Source organism: Ochotona curzoniae, unplaced genomic scaffold, assembly GCF_017591425.1.
Source record: "Ochotona curzoniae isolate NIBS_2020 unplaced genomic scaffold, NIBS_Ocur_1.0 contig_3432, whole genome shotgun sequence".
Taxonomy (NCBI): domain Eukaryota; kingdom Metazoa; phylum Chordata; class Mammalia; order Lagomorpha; family Ochotonidae; genus Ochotona; species Ochotona curzoniae.
The window spans coordinates 21,217,432-21,235,314 of NW_024465859.1; the positions used below are offsets into that span (position 1 = coordinate 21,217,432).

Here is a 17,883-nt window from a genome sequence, read left to right on the forward strand (position 1 = left end):
GAGGAGCTGGGCTCCATAGCAGCAGATGGTTGCTGCGAGGGCCTGCTGAAAGGGCCCTGAGCCAAAAGGGCAGTGAAGGTGAAGTGGCCACAGCAGCCAAGACCTTCAGCTGTAGATTCTGGCATATTGGGGGCTGTTACTGAAAGGTCGCCCACTCCCTGGGTGGTGCGTCAAAAGAACGGGGCCAGCAGAGCCGTGTTGGCAGTCAACACGGGGCAGATGGGATTCCACCAGCTGTAGGACTGCCCTGACCTGCCTTGCAGAGGACAGCATAGCTTGTGGGCCTTGAGCAGCCACAGACGCCGGGGAGACCTGACCAGAGAAGCTGCGGACCACTCAGACCGGGACCCTGACCTCGGCAGTCTGTGCTGTGAAAGAACTGATGCAGGGTCGCTGGCGGCCTAGACTTCCCTCAAAGGGGAGGGAAGACAAGGCTGGACCCCAGCCGGGCTAGAGGTGCTGGGAGCGCTGGAAACCAAAGAACCCCAAACTGGTGGGGGGGTCTGGGTGACACGTGTGCCCCCCAGAGGGGTGCCTTATGAGAAACGCAGCAGAGCTGGGAAGAGGGGGGGTGTGGCGCTCTGGACACCACCGACAGATGTCTGGGGCAGGTTTGGTCAACCTGGAGTCCCCAAAGGAGGGGACAGCAGTGGGAGAGGCCTGGAGCTCGGCGCAGGAGGTAGAGTGCTCCCAGCTCCTGGGGACAACACATTTCTGTTACCTGTCAGCCTCACGAGCACCATGACATTTGACAATCTAGTTCCCCTTTCACAGGTGGGACCAGAACATCAGCAACGCAAGGTCCCCCACCTTCTCATCTGTTATTGGAGAGCACCTGATTCAAACCTGGCTCCAAGATCCCCTTCCTCAACCACGACCTTCCTGTCCTTCCCGCCATCGTCTCTTCTGGAGACAGCCAAAGAGGGCCTTGCATGGGGACCTAATTCCCGCCCCCGCCCCCCCACGAGGCAGCGCCAGCCATGGGATTGGGGGTGCTCTGCGAGGTTGGGGACTAGAACGGGGCGGGGCCGAGCCCAGGCGACGGAGGGGAGGGGGGCGTGCCTTCAGCACCTCGGAGAGCACCGCCTCGGGGCGGGGCCGGCGTCGCCGGGGCGGGGCGCACGAGACCCCGGCCCGGCCCGGGGGCGCGCACCGGGGCGCGCTCGCCACTTGCCGCCAGCGGCGCGCCGTCGGGAGCCGCGCCCTGCCCAGCGCAGGTGCGCCCCGCCGCTCGCTCCCCGCCCGAGCCCCGCGGCGGCGGCGGCTTCTCCCGCGCCCCCGCCCCCTGCTCCGCCGCCGCCGCTGCCGCCTCCCCCGCGCCGCGCTCCGCCCGGATGGCCAGGGCTGTGCCCGAGAATGGCGGAGCGAGAAAGCGGCGGCCTGGGCGGGGGGGCAGCTTCCCCGCCGGCTGCCTCCCCGTTCCTGGGGCTGCACATCGCGTCGCCTCCCAATTTCAGGTGAGCATCTCCTGCCGCCGCGCGCCGCGCCCTCCCGTCCGTCGGGACCGAGCAACCGAGACTGGCTCATCCCGCCGCAGTGGCTGGGGAATCGGGAACGCGAGGACGGCTTGGGGCTGGGTGGGCTTTCTTGCACCGAGGCCTCGGGAAGCACACCAACTTGGGTCTGAACCGATCGCCCCGCCGTGCGCCGGGTGGCTGCGGCCGCCATTGCGCGTCCTCGGGTGCAAGGTGTTGAGCTAGAATCGGGGGAGGGGGCTCAGAGGACGCCTTCTTCTCCACTGCAGGGCCTTGGCCCGGCCGGGGTCGAGGTCGAGGTCTAGAACAGGCAAGCAGGGCGGATGTTTGCCTGTCTGATGAGGGTTTTCCGAGTAGAGAGGAAAGTAGGCTAGGGTGGTCCTTGGTTCCCAGTTCCGTGTGGGTAACAGACAAGCTTGGTGCTGGGAGAAGGGAATAGTGGCTCCTTCCCCCAGTGCTGCCTGGCCAGAGGGCCTGATTGCCGGATTGACATAGTCAGGGCACATGGACCTGGTCAGATGTGTCTCGGAGCAGGTGCAAGGAGAATCCTACACCTGCTAAGGGTGTCTTTCCCCGGGGGGAAGCCAGAGACATGGGCCAGGGTCCCTGTTGGCCTGAAGACCCAGGGCCCTGGTCTCAACGCCCCCTTCCACCACCACTGCCTCATCCAGTGTTAGGCCAGGTGATATCCTGAGATGCAAAGGGTGGGTGTGTGGGGTTGGGAGGAATGAACCTCCCTCCTATCTGGCCTTCAGCCAGGGAGGAGGAGGAGCAGGCAGCAAATGCTCCAGAGCCCAGAGAAAGGAGCCTGGACAAACCCCATTGTTTTCCTGTCACAGGAGCTGGCGCCTGCCTATCCCCTGGGGTCCCTACCCCAGGCAGGCCTCAGCTGGGCTTTGGTGCCAGCTCTTTCTCTGACCAAGGACATCTGTGGCTCATGGGCCCTTAGTGCGCAGGGACTTGCCTTGGGGGTCTCTAATGGCATTGTGGTGGGCGGAGGGGGTAGGGAGACCCGAAGGAGGTGGCCAGGCCCCCTCGGCTCCATGCAGGAATTACAGCCTCTGCCATCATGCCTGCCACTGGACCTGGCATGACACATACGCCGCCTGCCTACCCTGGGGCTCAGAGGGATGTGGGTTCAAATCCTCGCTCTGCAGGTTTTGCTCCCATGTGGCTTGGTCCCCCATCTGTTGAGTGGGGGTAATTGCTATTGATTCCTTCCGGGAAAGGCACCGTGTCCATCCAGTCACTGTGCAACAAGTGGCTGCCCTGCCCACTAGCAGGCAGCTGTGGCTCATGCTACTGTCCCAAGTCTTCTCCAGTGCTAGCTCACTTAACCCCCATCACCATCCCTTTATGGCTGAGCTGGAGGAGAGCAGTAAGGGGCTTGCCTGGGAGCCCTGGGAAAGCAAGAGGTGGGGCGGCTGGCCTGCACCCCAGGGCTTTGCTCAGTCTCTCCCCTTTACCTCTGCCAGCTCTCCTGGGGGCAACATTGCCCTCCCCCACCCCAGCCTTTGGCCGACTCAGTTGTTGAGCATACTTTAGTGAGGAGGAGCTGGGGTGGTGAGTGCTGGCTAGTGAGTGTGTGTGGCCAGCCCTGGGCCAAGACGAGGTTAGCAGCAGCTGCTGCAGGCCCAAAGACTGAGGCGTGGGCTGGCCCTCCAGGACACCGTGGCCCAGCTGTGAGGACAAGGCCAGCACGTGGGAATAATAAGAGTCTCTGTCTCAGCTTGCCTGCCTGGACTTCCTTGCTGTGCCCGCAGTCCCCCCGCCCCCGCTGTTGCCCTTTCCCTTGTACTGCCCCCCTCCCCACACCACCCCCTCCCGCAGCCCTTGACCCAGCTCCATTTCACCCTGGGCAGGTAGCGCCCTCTTGGAGCAAAATGGGGAGCTCACAGTTCCTGCTGGACGGGGGTTTGATCCTTGGCTGGACCTGAGCTCTGTGCTCTGATGCTAAGCCCATAACCCCTCTGAACCTCCACTTTCTGGGTCTCTAAAGTGCCAGCTTGGCCCCTGCTTGGAGTAGTGCTGAGACCCCAAGGAGACCACCCTTGGGAGCTCTGCAAAGGGCTGCATGTGCTGGCACCCTGGAGGACCTGCCCCTGTTGCCCAGCACACAGCAGGTGCTCAGTCGTGCCTCAGTGGTGTGTGACGTGGTTAAGGACCGGCCTGGCTACACAAATAGTGTGGATTTGCACCAGACGTCATTCCGAGAGCCATGTGCACATGCGTGTGTGAAACACACACCTTCCCCGGTCTCACGTGCCTTCCTCGGACACATGGCCTCATGTTCTTCTTCACACTCTGAGGATGCAGAGGCTGGGACCTGGAGAGGCGAGGGACCTGGTGGAGCTGGGATTTGACCCCAGGTGGCTTCACCCCTTGTAAGACAGAGCAATCCCTGGCAGCCTTCCTGGAGGAGGATGAGTGGGAGGTATGGGAGGCGGCTGCAGGAGCGCGGTGAGGAAGTGTGGCTCTAAATAACCTGCAGCTGATTTTTGCGAGCACACAGCTCAGTCGGTTACTCGTGGTCACCTCTGGGCATGGGATGGGGCGTGGGAGCTTTGGAATTTCCTATTTTTATAGTGAGCATAGTAACTTGGGTCACTTAGGAAATACTTGAAGAAAATGTTGTTCAAGCGATACGTGTTCCTGACAAAACCCTGCAAAAGCAAGTTGGGCAGTTTATGCAGTGGCTATCTGGGGTCTGAGTGAGCAAGACAAAAGAAGGAAGGGATGGTGGCACTGTCCCCGGGAAGGGACTGGTAGGGGACAAGGGGTGCCTGGAGGATAGAGTGAGCAGCCTGACTTGGGTATGTGGGAGGAGACTTAAGGGGGAGACATCAGAAATCAGCTCCGTGTGCCACAGGTGAACTGCCGTTGTGATGCTGGCATCCACTACCAGAGTGCCAGTTCAAGTCTCACCTGCTCTGCTTCCACTCCAGTTCCCCGCTTTGGGAAACAGCTGGTGATGGCTCAAGTGCTGGGGTCCCTGTCACCTGTGTTGGACACCCAGGACCTCGCTTGTGGGGTTCCAGGACCCTGACTTCCATCTGGCGAGGCCTTGGCTGTGGTGGTCATTTGGGAAAGTGAGCGAGCAGATGTGTGTGTGTGGTGGCAGGGAGGGGGTGTGTGTATGTTTCTTTTTCTGTCACTTTGCCTTTCAAGTAAGAAATCAGTCTCAAAAAGACAAACCAAAGGGCCGGTGCCACGATTCAGTAATCTAATCCTCCACCCTATGGTTCCAACATCCAACATATGGGTGCCAGTTTGTGCCCTGCCTATTCTAGTTTCCATCCAGTTTCCTCCTTATGGCCTGGCAAAGCCACAGAGTATGACCTAAAACTTTGGGACCCTTCACCCATATGGGAGACCTGGCAAAGGCTCCTGGCCTTGGATTGACTTAGCTCTGGCCATTGCAGCCATTTGGATAGTGAAGCGGGCTCCTGTGTGGCTTACCCAGTGGAGGACTGCTTCTGCTCGCTTTCCCAAGTTCCACTGGCACTGGGGAAGAGTCACAGCCTGTGGCAACGGCAAGTCCACGTTGGCCCATGGAAGGCACAGTGATCCAGGCCACTTGGGGGCACCCAGTTTGGTGGGGGAGGGGCGAGGCACAGCAGGAGGTGGCTGGGCAGTGGGGTGGACGGTGCTCAAGTTTACACAGGAAGAGAGGTCTCCACCATGTCCTTATGGGAGGTTCAGCTCCAAAGGTCAGGGTGGGTGACCGTGACCTTAACCATCATCTCATCCAGAGCCAGGCAGCAGGTGTGCGGCATGGGCAGGGGCAGCTCTGAAGGGGAACGTGAGCATGAGCGGGGCAAGCAGTGGCTCCTGGCACCCAGGGCCCAGGTTTCCAGGAGGGAGGAGAGCCAAGAGGGGACTGCTCTCACTTCTGCCTCCCTTCCCTCCCTCTTTCCCTTCCTCTCGCACAGGCGCCTCCCTCAAGGTTCTGTCTAGGCTTCCTCCACAGAAGGCCCTCTCCGGGTTCAGGCTGGGACACACCCCAGTGCATCGGGCGCCTGGAGGAGAGAAAGGGAAGGGCAGGGTTCTCGTGGGCAGGGCAGGGTGTGGCTTGCAAAATGGGGCCTCCTTGGCCTGTTGCCCTCCCCCCCAGTTCCTGGCAGTGACCTCACAAACTGTTCTGATCACCCTCACCTGCACTCTGAGGCTTGGTGGGCAAGGGTTGGTGGCGGCTTTTTTTCTTTTCTTTTCTTTTCTTTTCTTTTTGAAGATTCATTTATTTTTATTAGAAAGGCAGATAGAATTACGCAGAGAAGGAGATAGAGAGGAAGATCTTCCATCTGCTGGTTCATTCCCCTGTTGGCCGCAATGGCTGAGTCAGTCAGAAGCCAGGAGCCAGGAGCTTCTTCTGGGTCTCCCACATAGGTGCAGGCTTTGGGCCGTCCTTTACTGCTTTCCCAGGCCATAAGCAGGGAGCTGGATGGGAAGTGGAGCTGCTGGGACACAGTTGGCATCCATAGGGGATCTTGCCACTTGGAGGGAGAGGATTAGCCAATTGAGTCATCATGCCAGGCTCAGTTGGCGGTTTCACTTGGTGTAGGTAGGACCCTTCTTGTGTCCTCATCTAAGTCACAGGTGATGGAGAACCCTATTGCATCAGCTCAAGATCTCCCTTTATGGCACCTAAGGGCCCCAGCCTAGTGCTCTGTCCATCGTTGTGACCCAGTTAGCTCCAATTCCGGCATCTGTAAAGGACATTCAGCGGCTCCCGCCCACCCTGTGGCCACGGGACAGTAGCAGGTGCTCACACATGAATGCCTGGCGTAGGAGGCAGCCGCGGCCCCTGGCAGGAAGACAAGGAGGCTTGCAGGGGTTGTTTCAAGATTTATTGATTTGAAGGGCAGAGAAACAGAATTCTTGCATCTGCTGGTTCACTCCCTAGATGGCAGCAACAGCTGGAGCTGGGCTAGGCCAAAGACTGGAGCCTGGAGCTCCCACTGTGGGTGGCAGGAGCCCTGGTACTCAGGCTGTTCTCCATCAAGCAAGAAGTTGGCTTGGAAGTGCAATAGCTGGGGACTCAGATGTTCTGATACGGGATGCAGGGGACGCAGGCAGAGGTTTAAGCTACTAAGCCACAACGCCAGCCCCACCTTGGAAGGTTTCGAGCAGGGGCATGATGAGGAAGGTTCCAACAGCTTTGCCCAATGGTGGTGGGCGGGCTGGTTCAAAAATGAGGAGACTGAGGCAGGCTGGCCCCTGGACAGGCCTGGAAGGGCAGGGCTTGGTGACGGCAAGATGTCATTGTGTGCAGGGGTCCCTGACCAGAGCAGGGAGGGAGGTGCATCTCCTGGGGCTCGGGGTGCCACTGCCTGGATCTGGGGCTGCTTCTCTGTGCTCACTTGCCCTGCCTCACCATCTGGGTAGCCCTTGTGTACCAGCCCTAGGGGCTCACTGCCATGGGCTAGAGGTGCTTGCTGTGTCCTGGCTGGACTTTCTGAGACAGGACCTCCTTCTGCACATGTACTGGAGGGTCTGAAACCTGGGCGCTCCCCGACCCCCACCGTGCACACACAGGTCAGAAAGCGCCTTCGAGAGCCCACCTGTCCACCCCCGTCCCTGGTCTCTGGCTAGAACCTGCTACTGCTGTGTGGCTCCTCCGGCTTCTCTTGATGTCACTGCAGCCCTGCAGCTCTGCGCCAAGCAGTCCCCACACTGGGCCTGCTCCTTGCTCTGCCTCCTCCAGAGCGGGCCCACTGCTTTCCTCAGCCCGCCCCTCCTGGCTCTCTAGGCCTGGCTAGGGTAAGTCAGGCTTTGCGTCAGCCCTAGGTGGGTGGACCTGCTTGTGCCCACAGGGTCTCCGTGATGTGATGTGGGGTACGGGGCTGGGGTCTCCGTGTCTAGGGTGCCCTTCCCAACTCCCGCCTGATTTCCTGAATGTGGTACTGGCCCTTTAAAAAGCAGGGCAGGGGCCGGCTTCTGGGGGGAAACAGCCCAGATTTCTGCCATCTGCTTAGCAGCCTGGGGCTGGAGAGGGGGCCACTCCGGGCCCCCTGGATGATGACAACAACAGCAAGGGGGCATTGGAAGGGCAGGTGGAGCCGGTAGCATTGATCGCAGTAACCTGATCCCGCAAGGGAGGCGGCGACATTGCCACGGCCCCTGCTGCCACAGTCTCTGCTGCCATCGCTGCGGCTTCATCCTGGGCCGGCTGAGGCAGGCTGCATGCTGTCATGGGCTAGACTGGGAAGGGCTGGGGCCAGGCCTGGGGTCGGCAGCTGCTGTCCCCTCTCCCAGCCCATCTATTTTTAATGAGCCGCCAGGCTTCTGCAGCGGACAGGAGGCAAAGAGGCAGGCCCAGGCGGTGAAGGCCGGTGGTGGCAGTGGCAGCGGCCGGGGCCCTGGCCCCCCCTTCCAGCCTACTGGGTATGAGAGGGCAGCCCTGGGGTCCCTCAGCCCCCCGGCTGGGCAGGGCTATCCATGCAGCTGGTACTGAAGATGGATTCGAGCCCCGATGATGACAGCTGGTTGGAGGACCAGTGGGAACGCTGGTAGGGAATGTGGGGGTGGGCAGGGGCAGGGATGGGGACTGCTGGGGGGAGGGAGGTCTGCGGAGCTCAGCGTGTCTGTGGGGTCTGATGGAGGTGACAGGCAGGGACGCAGGTCTTGGGGTGGGAGAGCTGGGCCACACCCTCTCCTGGGTGACCTTGGACCAGTAGGCCTACCTGCCTTGGTCTAAGCCTCAGCCTTCTGGTGTAATACTCCCCGACCTGCCACACATCCTAGCACAGCACGCCAGGGCCAAGCGGGCCCTGCACTCCAATGCAGGGGGCATAGGGCTAGCCCAGGAGGTGGGAGGATGGCACAAGTGCTTCGTCTGACTGCCAAGATTCTGACACCTCCAGCCCTAGCTGGGGCATGGTGGGGGGAGGGGAGTGGAGGGACTTTCCTGATCCTTCCTCCCAGGGCAGACTCTTGTGCAGGATCTTTTAGCCTGGTAAGGAGAAGAAAGAGATGAACCCAAGAACAGGGTGCTGAAGGCACGGGCTCTCCTGGAGTGGGTTGAAACTCTGATATCAGCTTGCTTGTCATACGTTCTCAGGGCTGTTGGTGGGGGGCAGGTCTTCAAGGAGGGGGTGGGGAACACGCCTGTGGGCCTGCTGCACTCTCTGCCTGTCCCTGGGAATTGCACAGGGACACCCCCCACGCCCCACCCCAGACATCACTGACCCCTTGCTCTCCACTCTGTGCAGGTGAACTTGAACTGGTGCAACCTGCCTTGATCAGGATTGCTAGGGGAGGAATTGATCTGGCTAAGCTGATGAGGGTCTTACCTGTGGGCTCTCCAGCCACTGCCTGCTGGCTAGCTACAGTCTCGCATGGCTCCCAGCCTCCTCAGCCCACCGCTGCCCTAGACAACTGCCTTTAGGCATGAGCCTCTAACACCCTCCCAGAGTCCCAGCCTCCCCCATTGGCCTGCCAGAGGCCACCCTTTGGTGGGTGCCCTGGGGATGTAACTGGCTTCCCGTCCTCCACCCCCCCAGGCTCACCCATGACATCAGCCTGGAGGAGTTTGAGGATGAAGATCTCTCGGAGATCACCGATGAGTGTGGCATCAGCCTGCAGTGCAAAGACGCCCTGTCCCTGCGGGTAAGGCCAGGCTCCCCGTGGGAGGGCGGTGACAGTGTGGCTGTGGATGGGAGTGGGGGCCACCCTCAAGGAAGGACGAGCAGGAAACACCCAGGCCATGGCTTGCCAGAATTTTTGTTTCCCATGCCAGGGGCTGAGGCAGGAAGCAGTTGCTTCAGCTGCCTGCGGGACCACAGGCAAGGAGAGTCAGGGTTCAGGACAGAAGCCAGACTTCCCTCAGCCCCTCTGGGAGCACTCCTGGCAGGCGGACTGAGGCCCAGCAGGGTGGAGTCGGTTGGGATGTGCAGGACTTCAGGACATCACTCACTCAGAAGAGCTGCCAGAGCTGCCAGATGCCATTGCACCACAGCACACAGCATCTCCCAGAGCCTGGCTGGGGCACTCACGCAGGGCCAGGGTGTGGCCCAGCACCTCCCACACCTAGGGGCTCCTGGGTCTTGTCACAGAAAGATAGCTGCCTCCTAGTGCTAAAGCTGCCAGGAGGTCCCCCTCACTTCCCGGCAGCTGGAGGGCCTCGGTTAGCCCAGGATCGGCACTCCATCTTTGCAAGAAAGCAGGAAGGGACCCTGGCTAGAACGGGGCACACCCTGGGACTGGGTTCCCTTGGCCCCCAGGAGGAGGGCTGCAGAGTGGGGGACACACCTGGCTCAGTGCCGACCCGGTGCCCCTCAGTAGAGAGACTACAGGCTCTGCCAGACAAGAGGAAGTCCAGAGAAGAATCCTGCAGTTCCCCACACCCAACCCTAGTGGGCAACCTTAGGGGTTGCTTCAGGAGGCGTCACACGCTGGTCAAAGGTGGCTAGGCCTGGGGATCTGTCCATGGTGCCTGGAGATAGTGGCAGGGCTGGAGCTACAGAAGGCCGTGAGTGGTGAAGGCAGGGTTAGCTGATGGAGAAGCCCGCAGAAGCTGGCGGGGGGAGAGGCCTGGGGACCACCGGGGACTCCTCTGCCTCGGCTTCAGTCTCCCGGCGCTCTGAGAGCCGCTTCCCTGCCTGGTTGAGCCTCGGTTCTCCCACGATCCCTCCTGGGTTCCTTCCTGCGCTGATCTGCGACACCCGCCCCTCTCCACTCCGCTCCTGTCCCTTGCGATGGAGGCCCAATTCCTCGGCGACCCCTAAGTTTCCATGGTAACAGCGGTGACTTCACTCTGGGCTCTGCTTACTACCCGGGTGAGGTCACCGGCCGTTGCCAAGGCAACGGGAGGGCGCAACGAGTTGGAAATGGGGGAGGATCGTAGCAAGGGGAGAGGCGTTGCCCCATTGGCTCCGGGAGGGGCGGCCTTGCGCTTCCAGCAGGAACTCCTCCCGGGAGCCCCCCCAGTCTTCGCGATCCCACCCCCCACGTTCCGCTCCTTCTGCTCCCCCCTTCGTGGCCGCGCAATGGACTCGTCCGGGCAGGGGCGGGGCGCGGCGCGGCGGCCCCGCCCCTCCTGCGTGGCCCCGCCCCCTGACGCCCCTCCGTCCGCGCAGCCCCCGCGCGCCGGGCTGCTGTCTGCGGGCGGCGGCGGCGCGGGCAGCCGGCTGCAGGCCGAGATGCTGCAGATGGACCTGATCGACGCCACCGGGGACACTCCCGGCGCCGAGGACGACGAGGAGGACGATGAAGAGCGCGCGGCACGGCGTCCGGGAGCGAGGCCGCCCGAGACCGAGCCCGGTCAGGAACCGGCGCCCCGCGGCCAGAGCCAGAGCCAGGGCCAGGGCCCGGGCAGCGGGGACACGTACCGCCCCAAGCGGCCCACCACGCTCAACCTGTTCCCGCAGGTGCCGCGGTCTCAGGTGAGGCGCCGGGGGCGGGGCTGGCAGGGGAGGCGTGGGGTGCAGAGGGCGCCTCCTGCTGCGGAGGTGGGCTCCGAGGAACGGGTGGGTCCGTGTGGTGAACTAGCTGGCAGTGGAGGTTTGAGGAGACAGAGTGAAGGCGTGCAGGGGTGGATGGGGCCGGGAGGAGAGAAGTAGGGGACCCAGAGAACTCGGGCGTTGAAAGGTTGCAAGGGGGTGGGGCTTGGGGTCACAGGCGATGACGTTTGGAGCTCCCCGAGTGCAAGTGGCCTGCCCAGGGCAAGGCCTATAAAGTTGTGGAGGAGATGGGGCGGGAACCAGCCAGTTTGAAGTCTGCCCAGAGAGGAGGAATGGAGGGGAGGGGATGGCGAGTTGGGGCTCAGGGCCCCTGGCTGGGTGGGCTGGAAGCCAAGGAGAGTTGAATAGTGTGGGGAGTGCTGGCTGGGGGCCCTTTGTCTCTCTGTATGCCGCAGTCGGTGTGCAGTGAGGGGGTGGGTTCTTGGTCCAGGAGCCCAGTCCAGGGATGGGGGAGGGCAAAGCCTTGTATGTGGAGTGCCCTGGGGGTGAGGTGGGGTTGAGGATGGGGGGCAGGCAGCCCAGGAGGACCAGGAAGAAGGCTGCAGACAGTGGCCATCTGCCATCCCTGGGGTGTGTGCTCCTATGTGTGTGGGGGGCAGGGGAGCTGGGGCCCTGTGGCCTGGAGCCAGCTCAGAACACCCTGGCCCCTCGCTGGCCATGGCTTCCAGGCCCCAGGGTGTGAGTTACCTGCTCCACTACCAGGCCATCTCCCATGTAAGCCTTAATGCACCCCCCCAGCCTCGTATCACCCCCTTTGCCCCGCTGATGGGAGCATCTGCCTGAGGGGCAGACACTTCCCTGCAGTGCCAGCGGAAGGGCTGGGACCCGCCACCCCTCCTGCCTGCTGCAGGGGAGGCTGGATGGGGGCAGGGCCAGGGCCTCCCTGTGCCGGGCACTGCTGACCAGCTCCCATCACAAGGGCTCTTTGTTCCCCACACAGGACACGCTGAATAACAACTCTCTGGGCAAAAAGCACAGTTGGCAGGATCGCGTGTCTCGCTCGTCATCGCCCCTGAAGACAGGTGAGTCAGATCTTCTCCCATACCTAGTCCTGGCTGCAGAAAGCAAACCAGCCTGGTGCAACAGCTTTTGAGGGTCAGGTCCCAGAGCAGGGACCTGCCTGGGGGTCTTGGATGAGGGCAGCTGTGCTCAGTGCTGTCCTGCCTGCCCTTCAGGGGAGCAGACCCCGCCGCACGAACACATCTGCCTCAGCGACGAGCTGCCACCCCCGGGCAGCCCTGCCCCCACCAAGGACCGGGGCACCTCCACCGACAGCCCGTGCCGCCGCAGCGCTGCCACCCAGATGGCCCCCCCAGGCGGCTCCACCGCCACTGTGCCCCCCGGAGGCCGGGGCCACTCTCATCGGGAGCGGATCCACTACCAGGCTGACGTGCGGCTAGAGGCCACCGAGGAGATCTACCTGACACCAGTGCAGAGGCCACCGGAGCCCACGGAGCCAGCTTCTGGCTTCCTGCCGCCCGCCGAGAGCCGGATGTCGGTCAGCTCTGACCCAGACCCTGCTGCCTACCCCTCCACGGCAGGCCGGCCGCACCCTTCCATCAGCGAGGAGGATGAGGGCTTTGATTGCTTGTCGTCCCCAGAGCGGGCTGAGCCACCTGGAGGAGGGTGGCGGGGCAGCCGGGGGGAGCCACCACCACCGCCGCCACGGGCCTCCCTGAGCTCGGACACGAGCGCCCTGTCCTACGACTCGGTCAAGTACACGCTGGTGGTGGATGAGCACGCTCAGCTAGAGCTGGTGAGCCTGCGACCGTGCTTCGGCGACTACAGTGATGAGAGTGACTCGGCCACCGTCTATGACAACTGCGCCTCCGCCTCCTCGCCCTACGAGTCGGCCATCGGCGAGGAGTACGAGGAGGCACCTCGGCCGAGGCCCCCGGCGTGCCTCTCGGAGGACTCTACGCCGGATGAGCCTGACGTCCACTTCTCCAAGAAGTTCCTGAACGTCTTCATGAGCGGTCGCTCCCGTTCTTCCAGTGAGTCAGGAAACCGGACCAGGGGCAGGGGGAGCTTTCCGGGTGACCCAGGATAGAGCTCTCCTACCTGCCTCTTTTAGCCCACCAGCCCCAGCACTGGGGCAGCCTCCTCCAACCGTGCGTGCTCCCCGCAGGTGCCGAGTCCTTCGGGCTGTTCTCCTGTGTCATCAACGGAGTGGAGCAGGAGCAGACGCACAGGGCCATATTCAGGTGAGCACCTGCCCACAGGCAGCAGACCCGGGGGGGGCGCATCCCTCATCTACTCCATCCCCAGACCCTACACTTGGTCCGGAGTGTGGAAACCAAGGCCTGTGGCGCATGGTAGCCCCGCAGTGCCCACACAGAGACGAGTTCTGGAGCCTGAGGCCTCTCAGCTTTACAAGGGGCCAGAAGTGACCCTCAGTGGCGTATGCCTGCCTGGGTGGCATTGGGCTTCCCCTGGGAGCTGGCTGAACTAAAGATGTGTTCACGGGGTGGGCCTGGTCGGGCAACTGGAGCAAAGACTGAGTGACAGGTCCCTCGCTGAGGACAGGTTCGTGCCTCGACACGAAGATGAACTTGAGCTAGAGGTGGACGACCCTCTGCTGGTGGAGCTGCAAGCGGAAGACTACTGGTACGAGGCTTACAACATGCGCACTGGGGCCCGCGGCGTGTTTCCCGCCTACTATGCCATCGAGGTCACCAAGGAGCCGGAACACATGGCAGGTAGCGGCTTGCCCCCTCCCCTGCCGTGCCCTGGGCTGGCAGCCCCTGAGTCTGCCCACTTCCCTGCCAATGAATATGGTCCTGCCAAGCAGGGTTGACCTTGGCTCCGTTTGCAAGCTAAGGTGGGCACCCGCAGGCCAGGTGACTTCCTGGGATGGTGGCTCCCCCTGCTGGCCCGGTCCCTCTGCGCTGTGCCTCATCCTCCCCCTCTGTGGTTCCTCACTTGCTGCTTGCCTTCCAGCCCTGGCCAAAAACAGCGACTGGGTAGACCAGTTCCGGGTCAAGTTCCTGGGCTCAGTCCAGGTTCCCTATCACAAGGGCAATGACGTCCTCTGTGCTGCTATGCAAAAGGTACCCGGCTCCTGCTGCCAGCGCCACCCCGTGTCACCTGTGGGGAGAGGGACTCTGCTGTCTGGAGGCAGGGAAGGCTTCAGGGGCTCCCTGGGACAGGAAAGGTGGGCAGAGGAGTGGACACACAGTACCTGATAGTCCCCTTCATGTCCCACACACAGATCGCCACCACTCGCCGGCTCACCGTGCACTTGAACCCTCCCTCCAGCTGCGTCCTCGAGATCAGTGTACGGGGCGTCAAGATTGGCGTCAAGGCTGACGACTCCCCGGAGGCCCAGGTGATGCCCCGAGCCGCTCTCCCCTCCTACCAGCTTGCCTGTGGACTGGAGGTGGGCAGGTGCACCTCGCCCATGAGGTTGTGCCCCCTGGGGGCTGTGTGACCACTCTCTTGCTTTTCCCTCTTTCTCCCACAGGGGAATAAATGTAGCCACTTTTTCCAGTTAAAGAACATCTCTTTCTGTGGATACCATCCAAAGAACAACAAGTAAGGGGAGGGGCAGGGCTTGGGGCGCCAGGCGTTGTCTGGGGCCGCCAGGGGGCGCTTGTGGGACTGAGCGGCCCCCAGCTAGGCTTGTCCTTCTGCAGGTACTTTGGGTTCATCACCAAGCACCCAGCTGACCACCGGTTTGCCTGCCACGTCTTTGTGTCTGAAGACTCCACTAAAGCCCTGGCAGAATCCGTGGGGTACGCAGTCGGGTGTGGGCTTCCTGGAACCCCAACTGCAGACCCTGCCACAGGAGTCCTGAACAGAGCAGCACTCCCCACTTTTTAGTGCTGCACGCTTCCCTAGGCAGCTGTCTCCCATGGGTGCTGCAGTTCTGTAGAGACCAGGAAGTGAGGGGGCGCCTTGGGCTGTGGTGGGACAGGTAGAACCCCAGCCTGCACCCTCAAGCTCTGGTTTGGCAGTTCCTGGGAGCACACCCGCTTCTCCCTCTACCATGCCCCTCCTGTCATCCGGGTCTTGTCTTCCAGGAGAGCCTTCCAGCAGTTCTACAAGCAGTTTGTGGAATACACCTGCCCCACGGAGGACATCTACCTGGAGTAGCCCATGTGGCCACCAGCTGGGACAGCTGCCATCTGAGAAAGTGATACGGAACTCGCCACGCCCAGCAGCGGAGCCCGGGGAGGTGGGGCTGTCGGCCCAGGGTGGGGCAGGTGGTGTGCTGTAACATACGGGACTGCGTTTGGCTGTGGAGGGCAGCGCTGGCTGCTGGAAACTGGAAGGGGACAGGGTTGGAGCAGGGCTGGGCAGGGAGGGCGACCACTCGGAGCCTGCCTCCCTCTGCCAGGGGCTTGCGGCTCCCGCCTTGACAAGGGCCGGGTCACCCTGCGAGTGCACCGCCTCCCCCATCCCTGACCCCCTCCGAAGAGCCCCATGCTCAGGCTGGGCCCAGCTGCCTTCTGAGGACTTTTCCAGGACAGAAATGGCCACAGGTGGAGGTGAAGTCCCTGCTGTGTGCTCTGTGGCCCATGGGGACCTCTCGCCAGGTGCCACCTCCAGCCTTCCTGGCATGCCAGGCCCTCCCCCCATACTACCCCCACGTGCAGGCTGTGACCCCTGCCACCCACCCCCAGGGATGGGATGCTGCAACAGGGAGCGACAGGGCGGTGTAGGCTGGCAGGAAAGGACGGCCTCCCAACTGGCCCAGAGCCCTATCTTGGTCCTTTCGCCTTGGCCACAACTATTAAAGTGCCACTTCCTGTCTGGACCTCAGCAGGTGTGTGTGCGCGCGCAGCCCCCTCCCACCCTCCGCTGGGACCTACAGCCAGGAGAGCTGCCCACGGACACTGTTGCATAGAATAGCTTTATGAGGGATTCACATCACAGGGCTGCATCGTAGTATTCGGCCATGTCGGGCCCATCGCGCTTGCGCTGCTGGGCCTGGGAGAGCAGGGGCCGAGGCCCCCCAGGCCAGGGGTGCTTGGGTCGGACCCCATAGTCTAAAGAGGAAAGGAAGAGGGTGTGGGTGGCATGGCGGCTGAAGTCGAGATTGGGTGTGAGGGCAGGAGGGAGACCGAGAGGCACTGAGGGCCCCCCTTGGGGACAGCGTGGAGGTATTACCGTCCACCAGGCCCGAGAGTGGCTGAGGGAGCTCCAGGGGCGCAGAGAAGTCCTCGGGGACAGATCGCGGAGACCTGTGGGGGTGGGGAGAGCGGGACACTGGGCCCTGGCCCAAGGCCACCAGCACCTCCCTGTGCAGGAGAAGGATGGGGCCCCAAGCGCTACTCCCCACCGCTCCAGGCCTCCCCGCTAGGCTTACCGCAGAGGCTGGGGGCGCAGCAGCGCAGCTGCCAGGATGAGGTAGAAGAGGAAGAGGCTAAAGCCAGCCCTGGGGTACAGTGCTCCCAGCATGGTGAGCACCATCTCCCTCCCCTGCTGCTCCCTCCCCCACTCTACCACGGAACTGCCAGCCCAGCTCCCTGGGCCGCCTCACAAAGGGAATGGTTCCAGGGCCCGGAGTCGGCCCCTCTGTGCTGTGCGGCAAGGCCTAACACCACCTCCTCCAGGCTGACGTCTGGGTTTCCTTTGCTGTGACCAAGGCCAGAGGCCAGCCCCTGTTCTTTTGCCATTTCCCAGGCGTGAAGGGTACTGTCTGTGGGGTCTGATGTCAGCTCAGACCCTGACCTTGCCTCCCGCCAGCCAGACTCACTAGTCTCTGTGGGTCTCTCTCCCCGACCTGTGAGGTCATGTGTAGCGTGTGGTTAAGGTCTGACACCCAGGAGAAGCCACAGCCAGGGTCACTGTGCTCACCATCCATGGAGCCACCGCCTTCCCTGTGTCTCCTGTCCGTGACCCCAGCAACGTCCTGCCAGCTGGAGGGCCTAGAGCAGTCAGGCCCCCCACCAGCAGGGAGCTGCACAGGCCACACACATTGCGCTTCCAGGGGACCTTGTCCCCCCTCCAGGTTAGGGCAAGACAGACCTTGCCCCACTGGAAGCTGCAAAGGTTTCCAGGTGAGATGGCCAAGCTCTGGCTCCTTGGGAGGACAAAGTGGGGGACACTTCCAGGCACTGCACATGCCCTGGCCCCCTGGACACCCGGTGGGTGCTCGGCAGGGTTGGTGGACAGGCCCCATGGTAGGAAGTTGGAGGGGACCCCTCTACAGGCATGCTGCTTCCTGACTCAGTGCTGTGTAGCCCAGTTGGCCCACTGAGCGGGCACACATGCCAGGCTCTCATCTCCTGCCACCACAGAGCCTTAAACGGTGCCTGGCTATGATGCCATCCCCTGTTGGAGTGCCTGGGTTTGTCTCACAGCCCTCTGCCTGGTCCCTGCTTCCCAACGCACACCCTGGAGGCACCCACATGGGACACCCGGATTGAGTTATTGGGCTGTTGCAGGCCACTGGGGAGTGAGGGAACTGGTGGATCCGAGCCCTTTGTCTCTCTGCCTTTTGAGTATATAAACTAGTGTAAAACAAATTCCCTGGCCGCATTTGGACTGTGGTGTGAGAACCAGTGCACTTGCGGCCACAGGAATCCAGTGGCTTCAGAAAGGAACCTGCTAGCTGCTGCAGTGCCACCCTCCCCCCATCTCTATTATTTAATTTTTGAGAGCTCGCTCTTCTGGCTTCCCGGAAGGTACACAATGGCAGGGCTGGGCTAGGGCAAGGACAGGCGCTGAGAACTGATGGTCTGTTCTGCCTGTGGGCAGTGGGGACTTGACCATGAGGGCTGCCAGTCATGGCCTCTCACAGGCTGGTCACCAGCTGGAAGCCGGCATTGGGAGCAGAGCCAGGGCGCAAACCCAGGCACTCTTGGTCGGGGACAAGGCGTCTTCACTGCTGGGCCATGCACCTGGTCCTAGCCCCTCTTGGAACTACAGCCCTGGCTCCCAAGAGGCCTCATTCCTGCTCCAGATCCTGGGGATCCCAAAGGCCGACCGTGCCCTCAGCC

The 17,883-nt window shown here is 62.3% G+C and overlaps 2 protein-coding genes across 5 annotated transcripts; one reads left to right on the forward strand and one right to left on the reverse strand.

The window, feature by feature from the left end:
* Positions 1-1,203: 1,203 nt before the first annotated feature.
* On the forward strand, positions 1,204-15,965 carry MAPK8IP1 (mitogen-activated protein kinase 8 interacting protein 1). 4 transcript variants are annotated; one of them, XM_040980328.1, is made up of 12 exons: positions 1,204-1,457; positions 8,978-9,083; positions 10,553-10,858; positions 11,877-11,958; positions 12,112-12,930; positions 13,065-13,140; positions 13,463-13,635; positions 13,877-13,986; positions 14,148-14,264; positions 14,400-14,470; positions 14,572-14,670; positions 14,959-15,965. In XM_040980328.1, exons 1-12 carry the CDS (start codon positions 1,357-1,359, stop codon positions 15,029-15,031), a joined length of 2,133 nt encoding a protein of 710 aa, XP_040836262.1. In that variant the 5' UTR covers positions 1,204-1,356; the 3' UTR covers positions 15,032-15,965. The 4 variants fall into 4 exon arrangements, with proteins under 4 accessions (XP_040836262.1, XP_040836265.1, XP_040836263.1 ...); XM_040980331.1 differs by lacking the exon at positions 1,204-1,457 and adding an exon at positions 7,691-7,748; XM_040980329.1 differs by lacking the exon at positions 1,204-1,457 and adding an exon at positions 7,914-7,984.
* Positions 15,809-16,351, reverse strand: CUNH11orf94 (chromosome unknown C11orf94 homolog). Its single transcript, XM_040980332.1, has 3 exons — positions 16,248-16,351; positions 16,049-16,122; positions 15,809-15,927 (listed from the first exon to the last, which is right to left on the reverse strand). Exons 1-3 carry the CDS (start codon positions 16,349-16,351, stop codon positions 15,809-15,811), a joined length of 297 nt encoding a protein of 98 aa, XP_040836266.1.
* Between the last annotated feature and the right edge of the window lie 1,532 nt (positions 16,352-17,883).